This window comes from Peromyscus eremicus, chromosome 13 (genome assembly GCF_949786415.1).
Source record: "Peromyscus eremicus chromosome 13, PerEre_H2_v1, whole genome shotgun sequence".
In the NCBI taxonomy this organism is placed as follows: domain Eukaryota; kingdom Metazoa; phylum Chordata; class Mammalia; order Rodentia; family Cricetidae; genus Peromyscus; species Peromyscus eremicus.
In genome coordinates this window covers 6,311,281-6,325,944 of record NC_081429.1, presented here as the reverse complement: position 1 = coordinate 6,325,944, position 14,664 = coordinate 6,311,281, and the positions used below count along the sequence as shown (strand labels likewise).

At 47.9% G+C, this 14,664-nt stretch overlaps 1 protein-coding gene across 1 annotated transcript in view; it reads left to right on the top strand.

Annotated features, from left to right (window-relative positions):
* The first annotated feature begins 1,119 nt into the window (after positions 1-1,119).
* The window catches only part of Asb18 (ankyrin repeat and SOCS box containing 18), a 60,081-nt gene continuing 46,536 nt past the window's right edge, over positions 1,120-14,664 (top strand). The window contains exon 1 of the mRNA XM_059278553.1: positions 1,120-1,324. Within this exon, the coding sequence (XP_059134536.1) occupies positions 1,120-1,324 (205 nt within the window). The remainder of the gene's footprint in view (positions 1,325-14,664) is intronic.

Genomic DNA, 14,664 nt, shown 5'->3' with positions numbered 1-14,664 from the left:
GAAAACCACCTGCATGTGGGAGCCCAAACTCAAGACCCTAATGCCAGGGCTGGGGATGGAGCACCTGCCTAGCATGCAGGAAGACCAGGGTTCCATCCCCAGCCCCACACACAGCTCGATAGGGTAGCACACAGACTATTATCCCAGCTCTCAGGAGGAGGGGACAGCAGGATCAGGAGTTTAAGGTTGTACTAATAAGTCTGAGGCCACCGTGGACTACATGATGTCTTTAAATAGATCTGTAAATAAATAATATAGAATATCAGCATGTGCCCCCTCTCAATACAACAGAAGACCCAAGACCAGGTCAGGTAGATGTTTCTGTGGCTTGTGTTGAGAAAGGAAACAGTCAACAATACCTCTAAGCTAAGCTGGTCTTAAGGCACATCCCTGTCATCCCTGCACTCCAGAGGCTGAGGCAGGAGGATGTCAGGTTTGAGTTCAGCTTAAATTACATAGTAACACCCTGTGGTGTGGTTTCAAGGTAAAATGTCCCCCAAGGCTCATGTGTTCTGACACTTGGTCCACAGTTGGTGGCTCTGTTTTGGAAGATTGTGGAGCCATTAGGAGGTGGACTCTCACTGGAGGAAGTGAGTCACAGGGGCCAGCCTTGAGGTCTTTTAGCACCATCCCGCTTCCTGTCTGCCCAATGCTTCGTGACCGTGAAAGTGATGTCGTGACCAGCTGCCTCACACTCATGTCCATGCCTCCCCTGCTATACTGCATTGTACTTCCCCGATGGACTGTAGCCCCTCCAACTGTGAGCCAAAATCAGCACCACCCCACCCCCAGCACACACACACTTTAAGTTGCTTCCCGCCGGGAATTTGGTTACCACAATAAGAAAGATAACTGACCCAACCTTCTCAAACAATGTCACCTCCAGAGTTTCCTCTAAAGAGCTGCCTATGCCCATCTCTCTAGCAGCCTGCACAGTGGCCCTGAGAAGAGACCTCCTCGGCCCTGCAGTAAAAGTAACAGCAGCTTGGGCCCTTCCTGCTGATCGTAACCCAGCCCTGGTTCTATTTATAGCTACCTCTGCTCCTCTGAGGACAGGGCTAACTTTGGACATGCATTAGAAGAAGAGAAGAAGGCTTGCTCCTGTGTAGGGACACCACAATGTCCAGTTGGGACTCACCACCCGATTACCCCCTCAGTTCAGACTTAGTGAGGAGATTAAAGTCTGCCCTGGCCACTGGGGACAAGGACACTGTGCAGGAACTGATCTGCACTGAGGTGGAGCCCGTGGACGCTGTGATAGAGCTGGCTAATGACGACTGGATGAAGGACCCCTCAGCTCAGCTGCCCACGGCAGTGCTGCTAGGTAACAACCACACAAGGCCACAGGCCAATTACTAATGCATGCTGGGGTCTGCCCTGGGGAGAGAAGGCAAGGTTTCAGACAGGTGGTGATACATTCTTGACATCCACTTCTTGGATAGCTGTTTGTTAACTAAATAACAAATGGAGAGACTCTCCAGGACAGTAACTGTATTGGCAAGTAGACACTGTGATGGGCAGTAATTTGTGGGTGTGTTCAAGAATGGACGTCAAGGGGAAACTGTTAAAAGGTAGTATTTAGTGAGGGTTTCTACTGCTGTGAAATGACACCATGGCCACAGCAACTCTTATAAAGGAAAACATCTAATTGGGGCTGGCTTACGGTTCAGAGGTTCAGTCCATTATTGTCACGGCAGGAAGCATGACAGGCAGATGTGGTGCTGGAGAAGGAGCTGAGAGTTTTACATCTGGATCCTCAGGCAGCAGGAAGAGGAAGTGACACTGGGCCTGGCTAGAGCATCTGAAACCTCAAAGCCCTCCCTAGTGACATACTTCCTCCCCAAACCCCACACCTACTCCGACAAGGCCACACCTCCTAATAACACCACTCCCTATGAGAGCCATTTTCATTCAAACCACCCTAGGAAGCAAGAACAACGTAAGATATTACTGCAAAGGTCAGTAACAAGGGTGAGGCTGCAGGTGTCATTGGGTGACAGAGGGCTTGGCCAACATGCCCAGGACTCTGGGCTCCATCCCCAAAATGGCAGAATACACAGGTCTCCCGGGCCACATCTGTTTGGGTTGGACAGGCAGCCACTGGACAGACAGACATGCCTACAGAAACACTTTCTGTGTAAGGTCTTGGTGGCCTTTGTTCTGGCATAAAGTCCCCTCTCCCCCAGTTTTGGCTGCATTTTTTGTAGTGTTCTTAGGATTCAGCACAGGTGACTTCGTCTTCAACATAGGCTTACACACTTGCCTATCACACATGCTGAGGACATGTGTGTGTGTTACCTCAGCATCAAGTTCAACATCACACAAAATAATCAAGAGAAGAGCTGAGCTTCTGCTCTGCCCCAGGGCGAGCTGTGCTCACATCCATCTTTCTCCTCCTCTATCCACTTATGGTGCAAATTTCACAGACCCACTCCTGTAGCTAGAGTTTTCCTGCCTGGCCCACAGTCAGGACAAATCTCTATCACCCGCCAGTCCCACAGCCTCAGACCCGACCAAGTAAACACAGAGACTTATATTGGTTACAAACTGTATGGCCATGGCAGGCTTCTTGCTAACTGTTCTTACAGCTTAAATTAATCCATTTCTACAAATCTATACCTTGCCACATGGCTCGTGGCTTACCGGCATCTTCACATGCTGTTTGTCATCGTGGCGGCTGGCAGTGTCTCTCTGACTCAGCCTTCCACTACCCAACTTTATTCTCCTCCTTGTCCCGCCTACACTTCCTGCCTAGCCAATGGCCAATCAGTGTTTTATTTATTGACTAATCAGCAACACATTTGCCATACAGAACATCCCACAGCACACTCCTACATCACAGGGGCCATTTGATGGTCTTTTTTCATATCCAAAAAGATTGACAGTAGGGGCAGAAGAGATTGCTCAGTGGTTAAGAGCATGTACTGCTCTTGCAGAGGACCCAAGTGGGGTTCCCAGTATCCAAGTCAGACAGCTCACAACTGCCTAGAACTCCAGCTCCGGGGAATCTGGCACCCTCTTCTGGCCTCTGCAGGCACTCAAAAAATGTGCACGCACACACATTTTTATTAGTTTAATTTTTAACTGTGCACATGCATGCATAATTAAAAATAAAATAAATCCATCACATGTGGAGATTAACCACAAAATCCTTAAACCAAATGCATGCAGAAGAATGTCTTTATACCTACTGTTCTTAAAAATAGTGCTGTAATCACAGTGGTACTATCTGTACACCTTCATTCTTTTTTGTTTTGTTTTTTAGTTTTTTTGTTTTTGTTTTTGGAGACAGGGTTTCTCTGTGTAGTTTTGGTGCCTGTCCTGGAACTCAATCTGTAGACCAGGCTGGCCTCGAACTCATAGAGATCCGCCTGGCTCTGCCTCCCGAGTGGTGGGATTAAAGGCATGTGCCACCGCCACCCAGCTGCCTTCATTCTTATACAGGGCATATCTTTAGATAAGTTATTGGGAACCATGTGACAGGTACAGAAATATAAAATTTTCTTGGGATGTATTTCCAAAATCCAAAAGGAAGTAAGGAAACATGTTTTGCCATGGCCGCAAGAGCACGAGCACTGTTGGTTTTGAAATTTTGTGTTGAAATTGCCAGTTTAATGAGGATGTGCTGACAATTCTTCACTGCCTGGTAGGCCCTTCCTCTGTGTCCTCTCTGTGTGTGTGTGTGTGTGTGTGTGTGTGTGTGTGTGTGTGTGTGTGTTCACATATGTGCACATGTGGACGGGGTACATATGTAATTAGCAGGATATATGTGTTGGGGAAGTGACTTGCCTGTGTATATATATGTGCCTGGGGAACACAGAGATCAACCTCAGGTATTGTTTCTCAAGCTACATCCATCTTGGTTTTTGAAACAGGGTCTCTCACTGGCCTGGAATCCACCATTATATTAGGTTGGCAGGCCAGAGAGCCCAGGGATCCACCCATCTCGGCCAACCCAGTTGTGGGATTACAAGCATGTACTGCCACACCTGGGTTCTGGGAACTGAACGTGGGTCCTCATGATTGCCTGGCGAGCATTTTACCAATTGAGCCGTCTCCCCAGCCCTCAATTATCCTTTCTTTTCTCACCAGACGTGGGCTTTTGTGTTGCCTTGTAGTTCTCCTCTTTGTGTTCCATGTCTGTGTGGATCCATGGCCAATGTCTCCCATACCCTTGAAGCCTTCTGGCCATTGTTACCCGACATGGTCTCCTGGCCACAGTTGCTGCACAGTTGATCCTTGCCTGTAGTTGACCTCTGGTCATAGTCAACTGTTTTTTAGATAGTCTAATTGTCCTGGTGGTGCTGGTTCTGAGCCCTCAGGTCCATCCCCTGGTCAGACCTCCCAATGCACGTGCATCCAAGAGCACACATGATATTACATTCATGCACACATAAGTACATGCATGCACTAGAATGAGGAGCATGCAAGGGGCATTGCTGGTGGGGAACAACTCAGAATGGATGAGGAGAGAAGTCCAAGGCTGAAACCTCTGAGGGATCCATCCCACGCCTGTGACTGAAGTATCTTCCCTAGACAAATGTTCCTTGTGGTATGTAGTATTTAAGCTCCTTTTAGAGAGGCACTTCTTATTCCTCTCATCTAAGGTCCTCAGGTCCATCAGCCTCGATCTTCAACTCAGCACATCTGTCCAGGAGCCAGGCTGGAGAACCGAAAGGAGGAAGTCTTGTCTTCACAGATGGCAATGGGATTAGAAATAATGTACTTCCCTCCTGACCAGTTCTGCAATCTGCCCTGAGGCTGATCATCATGAACTGCCTCACCTCCTCCTTGACCTCTGGACTCCTCTTCAGGGCAGTAGTGTAGAATGTGCTAGAAAGAGAAGGGCCAGGTCACTGTTTCAATCCACAAAGGTCTTCCTGCACATGGCCAGCTCCTGCCTGTAGCTCTCACCTCCTCAGGGGCTTCCCTTAACCTGCTGCCTTCCTCACAGCCTGCAGTCATGCATGCCACCTGCCACCAGCTGGGACCCTGGCCAGAGCAAGAGTGCTCTCTGCACATCTCTTGCTAACATGTCCTGAATGGTTAAGATTTGTATATGGGAGTCCTTCCTCTCTTCAGAGCATCACTTCTTCCCATGTCGCTAATGATGTGGCAAAGCCTTTCCCATCCAGTTACTCTGCAGAATTCTGGAAACAGACAAAATATGTCAGGGAAGTCACAATCCTCCCACCACGAGTCCCTTGGTTACAGACTTTCATACCCAGACTTCTCCTCAGCACGAGGGGAAGGTGAGCTGCCACCACACACTGTGTGAGCCAACAATGGTGCTGTGTCTGTCTGGTCAGTGTTTCTGAGCGCTTTGTAGGGCACAAGAGTGGGCTTTCCTTGGTAGTTCCTTGAGCTTCACAGAGGAGCTCCTGGACAGGCTGAACTTGGACCTGCTTTCTGCACTGCCCTCAGAGACACTGGCATCCCAAAGGCTCACGGTGGTCCCGAGGTGAAGTTGGCATGCTTTTTTCTTATATGAACTTTGACCCATGAAATTGCTAACTTTTAGCTATCCTTTGGGACTTGCTGCCTTATGTCACGGGTTGTGTCCCGTTGTTCTCACAAGACTTACTGGGATCAAAATGTACGGGAGGTCTTTGGGATTCCTGGAAAGGGTCACTGTGGCATGCCATGTGTGACTGCAGCCTGGAAAGGGCATAAAGACTCAAGATCACATAGACAATGTACAGAATTCAGGAATGTGGAAGACTGGGAACATGCAGGGGAGGAACTGGGGAGGGGCAGAATGGGGAATATCCACCGCATGAGGAAAGCGAGAGCCAAGTGTCATGGGCAAAATCATTCTAAACAGAAGAGAAGAGGTTTCTTTTATATTATTTGTCATGTACTTATTATATATTATATATAAAATCGTACATTTATTATATATAATACTGGGTTTCATTATGATATTTCATACATGTATATAATGTATTTGGATCATATTCACACCTACTGTCTTCTCTTGACTCCCTCATGTTCCTGCTGATCCCATTCCTTTTCCCAATCAGGTAGTCCTTGGAGAGAGAGAGAGAGAGAGAGAGAGAGAGAGAGAGAGAGAGAGAGAGAGAGAGAGAGTGTGTATTCCCTATTGAGTTTAATTAATGTTGCTCACAGAAGCCTGGATCATCCTGTTTCCACCTCCAGGTGTTGAGATTCCAGACCTGTGCCACCCACTGTGCCTGGCTTTTTTATGTGGCTGCTCGGGATCTGAACTCAGATCTTCGAGAGTGGGTAGTAAGCACACTACTCACTGAGCTGTCTCCCTGGGCTATTTTTTTAATGCCACCAGATATTCCAAACTCACTCACATACCGCTCCCTGTCCTCACACTTTGTGTCCAGTGCCTTAAACAGGTCTCAGTCTTGAGGAGAAGCTCAGTCATGGGGTACAGTGCTGGCATGCACTAGCCAAGGCCCCTGTTGACGTTACACTGGATGGATGCAAACCCTATTAACAGTGTGCTTCTGCAGAGAGATATTTCACTCTACTTCAAGGCAAAGCCAACCTCCTACTATTGATTGTTCATGACAAGAGCATCATTTGTTCTGGCTCCTTTCCCATACCTATTGGAGTACAGAGACGGGGAAAGGGTGGCTGAGAGGAGGGTGGCAAGACCCACCTAACCCCTCAAATGCATCAACTGTACAATTTAGTAACTGCCATAATCACATACTTAAGAAACAACTGATTACTAATTGCTATTATTAAGGGTATCAGCATTCTGTGATTCTGCTGAGGGTACGTCATATACAAGTCAAGATGCTACTTGAATTCCTGATGGAAATGGATGAACGGATGTGTTATGCTGTGTTTAGGGCAATGGTATTTAAGCATCCAGGGGAAAGCTAACGAAAGACTAATTGGGCTTTTATTAAGAGGTCTACCCAGTAGCGTCTATAGGTGGGATGAGTACACACGAACATGCAACAGACGTGCACACATGTGAAAATGGGGACCAGATGTGAATGGGACTTCTTACTCAAGGCTGTACGTTGAAGGCGCCATGACACTTAGCCTTATGCACTGTGCCACCATGTCATACTTCCTTACATATGGAGAGGGACACCATAGGGGACGTTAAAGTTGAGAGGGCACATGTGGCTCCTGCCAAGAAAGAGACATGGTGACCAGGGTCGGACTAGTGGTACAGTGGTCAAAGGTCTCAATGAAGTGCCCCTGACTCTCACTTTGCTGCTGTCAATGGAGCCTTGAACATGTCAGCCCAGTCCTCTGAAGCTTAATTTCCCCAGTTTGTGTCAACTCCGAAGCTCTTTGCAAACTGGGCTGACTAGGGTTCTGAGGAGAACTTGTGTCCATGAAGGAGATTAGCATCACCCGTTCCCAGCCACCCTGCCTGCCTAAGTAGTTCTTCCCACAGAGGTCTATGCAGACCAGCACCTGCCTTTAGCAGAAAGTTCCACTGATTTTCGTCTGGGGTGGTATGGTCTAAATGGCTAGTAGGAAACCAGGTTGCACATTTGTGTGCACAGAATGAGCCAAAGCTAGGCTACGAGGCAAAAAAGAGCAAGTACCTCAGCAGAGTGGACCAGACCTGCCGTCAGCCTCCCATGGAGGCAGAGTGTCTCAGTCAGGGTTTCTATGGCTGTAAAGAGACACCATGACGGTGGAAACTCCCATAAAGGAGAACATTTCATTGGGGTGCCTTACTGTCCAGAGGTTTAGTCAATTATCCTCACGGTGGGACATGGCAGCATGCAGGCAGGCATGGTGCTGGAGAGGTAGCCGGGAGTCCTACATCTTGCACAGGCAACAGGAAGTGGTCTGTCTCTCTGGGTGTGGCTTGAGCATTTATGAGACCTCAAAGCCTGCCTCCACAGTGACACAGTTCCACCAATTAAGACCACATCTAAGGCTGGAGAGATGGCTCAACAGTTAAGAGCACTGGTTGCTCTTCTGGAGCACCCAAGTTCAACTCCCAGCACCTACATGGCAGCTCACAACTACATCTTTACACAGACATATATGCAGGCAAAACACCAATGCACATAAAATTTTAAAAAAAAAGAATAAATAAAAATCATTTTAAAAAAACATGACCACATCTAATCCAACAAGGCCACATCTCCTAATAGAGCCACTCCCCTTGGAGGCCATTTTCTTTCAAACTACCCCAGAGAGAGAGGAATCAGCAATGCCACACTGACCTGCTGCTCTCAAGAGGTGTCACCTTCCCACTTTGAGGAAGAAAATGGTTCAGGTGAGGCTCAGAGTTGTTAAACAACCCAGCTGAGTTCTCCTAGGTACCGTGTACCCAGTGCTCCCCTTGGTACCTCATGATACCTAGAGTTCAACCCAGGGCTGCACTTGGCAGGACACCAAAGCTCACTGTGTCCACTTAATAGTCAAGAACCAAGCAAGAGTGGAGAGGAGCATGTGTTAAAAGCATCAGGAAATTTGCAGGCAAATAGATGGGACTAGAAAGAATCATCCTGAGTGAAGTAACCCAGACCCAGAAAGACAAACATGGATTCACTCATAAGTGGATATTAACTATAAAGTAAAAGATGACCAGGCTACAATCCACAGCCCCCAAAACAATAGGTAATAAGGAGGTAATAAGGTAATAAGGAGGGCCCAAAGGGGCACACATGAATTTCCCTGGGAAGGGAAAATAGAAGAGATCTCCTAGGTAGACTGGGGGCAGGTGGGGATGGGAATATGGGGGATGAGGTTGAGGTGTAGATGGAGGAGGAGAGTAATAAAAGAGGTGACTTGATGGAGGAGGGCATGTCTAGGTCGGGTAGAAACCTGGTGCAAGGGAAACTCCCTTGAATCTACAAGGGTGACTCCAGCTAAGACTCCCAGCAATAGTGAGTAGATAGCTTGAACTGGCCATCTCCTGTGATCAAATTGATAACTACCCCAATTGTCATCAGAGAGCCTTCCTCCAATAACCGATGGAAACAGATGCAGAGACCCACAGCTAAGCTCTGGGCCAAGCCCAGAGAATCCTGTTGAAGAGAGAGAGGAAGGATTGTATGAGCCGGTGGCGGGGAGGAGGTCAGGGTCATTACAAGGGAACCCACAGAAGCAACTAGCCTGCTTATGGGAGCTCACAGACAGCTAGAGAGCCTGCATGGCACCAGCCTAGGTCCTCTGCTTACTTGTGGGACTCTTGGCAGTAGAAACAGGGCCTCTCCCTACTGCTTTGGCTGGCTTTGGGGAACCTATTCCTAACGCTGGGTTGCCTTGCCCAGACTTAACATAAGGGGAGGAGCTTAGTCCTACCTCAACTTGATACACCATGCTTTGTTGGCACCCATGGGAGGCCTGCCCCTTTCTGAACAGAGGTGGAGAAGGGGTGGATTGGGGAGGGGAGGCAGAGGAAGGTGGAGGAGGGAATGGGAAGAGGGGTGGAGGGGAAGCTGGGGTTAGGATTCAAAATAAAATTTTTTTTGAGCTGAGGATCAAACCCAGGGCCTTGTGTTTGCTAGGCAAGTGCTCTACCACTGAGCTAAATCCCCAACCCACAAAATAAATTTTTAAAAATTAATTAATTAAAAAAAAAGAGTGGAGCATAGGTCCTCCCGCCTGCAGCCAGGGTGCTCATGCTCCCTGCCCACCTAAAGGCACTGTACAAGAAGGTTCATGAAGGCACTTTCCCATGGAAGATGTTACAACCAACTGAACTGGTGCTCCAGGGGCATAACCCACCAGCACCCACGCATGCATGTACATTCACACATCCCTACAATATTAATAGTTCAGAGTCTCTAGTTCAAAACATTTCAGCAAAAGATGGAAGGACAGAATGGAGGGAGGGAAGAAGGGAGGGAGGGAGGGAGGGAGGGAGGGAAGGAGGGAGGGAAGAAGAAAGGAAGGAAAGAAGGGCAAATGCATGAGATACTCCTCTACAGAGTAAGAGCAGACATTAGAACAGGAGGGGATCCATGGCAGGGAAGGGAAACAGCCATGTTCCCTACCAACTCTGCTGTTCACCCGGTCAGAGCATGTGGGGGCTGGGAGACCCTGCTCGCAGCAAAATGAAATTAAACCTTTCTAAGTACTTATAAATCAGAACCTAATGACACTATCCCACCACCAGCCTGAGCATTGCTCTTATTACTTTGATTCACAAGCCAGGAAAAGATCCGGAATTATGCACAAATTATTGTCCCATCTTCTTAATTAACGCTGATTGCAAAATTCTTGCTAAAGTCCTTGCTAACAGACTCAATTACGTACCGCCTGAATTGATTCACCCAGATCAAGTGGAATTTATTAGAAATACACTTTCCTACAATAACATCAGATTATCTTTGAATATAGTTAAATTATTTAGGAATAAGATGGCTATGGCAGCCGCTCCTGCATTAGATAACACAAAAATACCTAGAATTAGAGTGTTTCTTTGCTTTCTGAAAGACACACACCCTAGGCGCTTACTTGTCCCAGAAGCAGGTTGAGTCACACTGTGAAGAGATGAAATGCATGCCTTAGAGCTAATGGTCCAGCTTCAAAGACATATGGGCAGGAAGAAAAATCCTACCAGGTCGCGTCTCTGCCACCACCACCCTCCCCAGGACGAACCATCCCTACGGTCCCTGCCTGTGGAACACGGTGAAATTGCAATTAGACTAAATCAGGATATTTTCAGAATCAAAATGGAGAAACAGACTAATAAAACGGTAATGTATGCTGATGGCATCTCCCCATTAGCATCACTGCCAAGCACGCTGGAGAGCTTGGTTTGGGAAGAACAAAAGGGAAGGGAGGAATCAGGAGAGAGGTTTTCTGCCTGCCCGAGAAGACTCCAGCTCCTGAAAATGATGCTCTGCCTCGGAAACATGGCAAAGGCAGAATGCCATGGCAGGCACGCTCTCTGTAGCCAGGGTCGACCTTCCCAGTCCCATGCATCCCTGCCTTTTGACACCAACATCAGGACCTGGATGTGGAGGGTGAGCTGACTTTGACCTTCTTCTCCACATCCAGCTAGACAGTAGTCAATATTTTCAGACCAGGTGGATTATGGGATATTCAGGTTGGCCTTGGACGGATGAGCAACTGTCCAGAGGCTGTGATGGACTCAGCAGTGGTGAGGTAGACACAGGGTCTGAGACGTTGTCCAGGGCAGTGGGACCCAAATGGACCCAAGGATGTGGGCATCAGAGAGGAGGGGAGAGTCGGAACTGTTGCGTGAGACTGGAGCCCAAGGCTTTAGTGTTGACACTTGTCTAAAAAGATGGTGAGCAGCCATTAGGCAGAGGAATGGGAGCATACGGTTTGGAAAGAAAACTTAACAATTCTTTAACATACATAGGAAGGGTGGAGGTAGAGACGAGTGCCAAGACACACACCACCTGTGCTTCCCCATCTCTCCCTCCCTTACTGATAAAATCCTTAGGACAGTGCCATGTGCCCAAGCATGTCCCCTTCCTTGATGCTGGGGCTGATCTTGTTCTCATCTATGAAAGACTTAACAGCAGATCACAGAGGAGATGGAGGGGGAGGGGGGACACGGGAAACCTGAAAACATATCAGCATAAAGTTCCCAACCCGAAGACCAGAAAGGAAAGTGAATGAAAATAAAATGACGGTGGACTGTCACATAGTGTAAAAATCTGACATGCACAGCTGGCGTCCAAGAAACAGGCAGAACGGGGCAAGGAAAAAAGATCAAATGCCATGCTTTGTTGACACCTGTGGGAGGCCTGACCCTTTCTGAACAGAAACAGAGGAGGAGTGGATTGGGTGGAGAGAAGAGCGGAGGAGAGGTGGGGGGAGGGGATGGGAGGAGAGGAGGGAGGGAAAAACTGCCATCGGAATGTAAAATAAATGAATAAATGTAATAATATTTTTTAAATGATCAAAGGAATAACTACCCCACATTTTCCAGGATGAGTGGTTAAAGATATAAATTTACAGATCCAAGTTCTGTACGCCCGAGGTAGAGATGGGGTGCAGGGTCTGCCTGGATGTCTGGGAATTTGGTTACCATGGGAGAGTCACATTTACCTCGTAATAAAGAAGAGCATGTCAATTGGCAAGAGGGAGTAGAAAGCAGATTTGGAGATGAGTTGGTATAGTGCTCCTTCCCACAAGCCAGCAAAGGTTTCTGTGACAGCTGGTGTTCTCTGTCAACTTGACAGACTAGAATCACCTGGGAGATGTACCTATGGGCATGCCCGCTGTGGGCGGCACCATCTCCTTGGCTGTACAAGTGGAGAAAGGGAGCTGACGCAGTCATCACCCTCCACTTCCTGATTGTGAATGTGATGTGATGGTTGCTTTAGGCTCCTGCCACCTTTACTGCCCCACCATGATGAACTTCCCTCTTGGTCTGTGAGCCACTAAGACCTGTCTCTCTTCAGTTGTTTTTCTTGGAGTATTTTATCAAAGCAACAGGAAAAGAAACTAAGACAGTCCCTACTGCCCACAGCAAAAGTCAGCCAACTGGTTTTATGAATAAAGTTTTATTAGCACATAGCCACCTCCTTTGTTTCCAAATAATCTCCAGCTATTTATATATCCCAAAGACAGAGCTGAGTAGTTGTCATAAAGACTATGAAGCCCATAAAACCTAAAACATTTACTGTCTGGTGCTTCACAGAGCAAGTTTGGCATCCTCTACCCAATGGCACATGGTTTAAGTTTTAGGGCAAACACTGGATGACCTGCCTGCCCCAGCCATCCCCTCCCAGTCCCTTTTCATCTTTCAGATATGACTCTAAAGCCTGATTCACACTCCAGTGCCACACTTAGTCTGCTAGGAGACAAGCCTCTCTCGGGGAAATGTTTGACACTGGCATTGACTGCTAGCCTTTAGAAATGCTTGTAGCGATTGATACAATAGCAGTTTCATAGGTAGGGTTCATGGACTTCCAAGTCTATTTTCATTTTGTTTTCTCCAGTAATTACTTTTCAATGGATCTGGAAAAAGTATCAAGTCTATAACAAATTGGGAAACCTCCAAAAAAATGAAAAAGGAAGCCCTGGTCCTTCACCTCAGGTGGTTGGAAAACTAAACTACACCTCAGCAAGGGGGTCCGTCCTGAAACCCTCTCAGCCCCAGAGACCTTCAGGCTCTCTGGATACTGGAAACATGCCAATTCCTCCTTCCAGGAAGCCCTGGGGAGAGCTGGCCTCATGGCATACTGGCTAGGATCAACCTAGAACGCATGCTTGGCGGAAGCGGTGACTCAGGTCTGACCCTGCAGCTGTGGAGCCCATGTGGCTTGTCACAGTTTTCAGGTGAAAACGTCAGATCTCTCCACTGGTACCTGAGGCCATCATTACTCCTGGCTACACTGGAAAGTAGTGAGTCAGGTGACCGTCTACGACTGTGCTCGATTCTGAGGGCGCTGACAACTGGAATGTCAAACCCTTCCTTACAAGTGGGAGTTTCAGCCTGTGACGACCCTCAGCTCCCACCCTCAGGCCCTCTGCCAGACTGGTCTGTTTTCTACCTATATCCCTTCCATCTAGACTCCAGAACACCACCCTGGGTATCACAGCGCTGTGCCTCCTTCTCAATGAAGAATAACGGGGTTTGCTCCCCTGTAACAATCAGGGAGGAAGCACACATCCCAGAGAGAAACACACCAGCTTCCCACTGCGCTGTGCATATGCCACCTTTGGAAGGCACCTGCTGTGGCCTCCAGCTACTCTGACACCTTACGTTACCCTAGGTAACCAAAGCACAAATGTTTAGGCAGTTCATGACGTGGTTCCAGTCATGCTAATGGCCACCTCGTCCATCTCCCACTAGACTCACAGTCCTTCAAGGCAGGAGCTCCCACACTATCCATTTGCTTCTAGTAACTGAAGCGAGCTTTGTATACATTAACTCCATACATGTATGTCTCCAGTCCAATGGAAATGAACCCTCCATCAGCTTCAACGGACTTCCAAAACCCCGTTTTGTAAGAAACCCTTTCATGATTTAGCCAGAAAATGTAACTGATGTATTTTTTGAGGTAGGGTCTCATTTAGCTGAGGCTGACCTCCAATTTGCTATGTACCTGAGCTTGAACTTGAACTATGACCTTGAACTTCCGGTCCTCTTTCTTCCACCTTCTAAGTGCCGGGATTACAGGCATGCTCCATCATATCCAGTCTTAGGCGGTGCTGGAGCTTGAACCCCAGGCTTGATACACGCGTAAGCAAGCACCCTATCAACCGAGCTACATCCCCAGCCCTAACTTACATTTTCCGCACATGTATGTGTGTCTGGTGTGTGTGTGTCTGGTGTGCGTGTGTATGTTCAAATGTGTGTGGGAGCGTGTGTATATGCAGGCGTGAGTGCACGTGAGGGCATGCAGAGGGCAGAGGTTGGTGTGGTTTGTCTTCCTTGATGTCTTGTCCTCTTATATGTTGAGGCAGGACTCTCTTGATTGACCCCAGAGCTGGGGAATCCCCTGTCTCTGCCCAGAGCACTGGGGGTACAGGTGGTTGGTCATGCCCACCCATGCCAGTCACTTTTGTGGGTACCAGGAGTCTGGACGCACATCCTCATGCTTGTCCAGCAAGGTACTCACTGAGCCGTCTCTCCAGCCACCCAACTTAAACTTTAAATTAGTAAATTTGGATATTGTGTTTGTTTAAATTCATTTAGTTTATGTAATTTTTCCTGTTGGAGGTTTAAGGTCATTTTTTTTCCCAATAAGAAATAAGTCCAGGGCGAGCAAA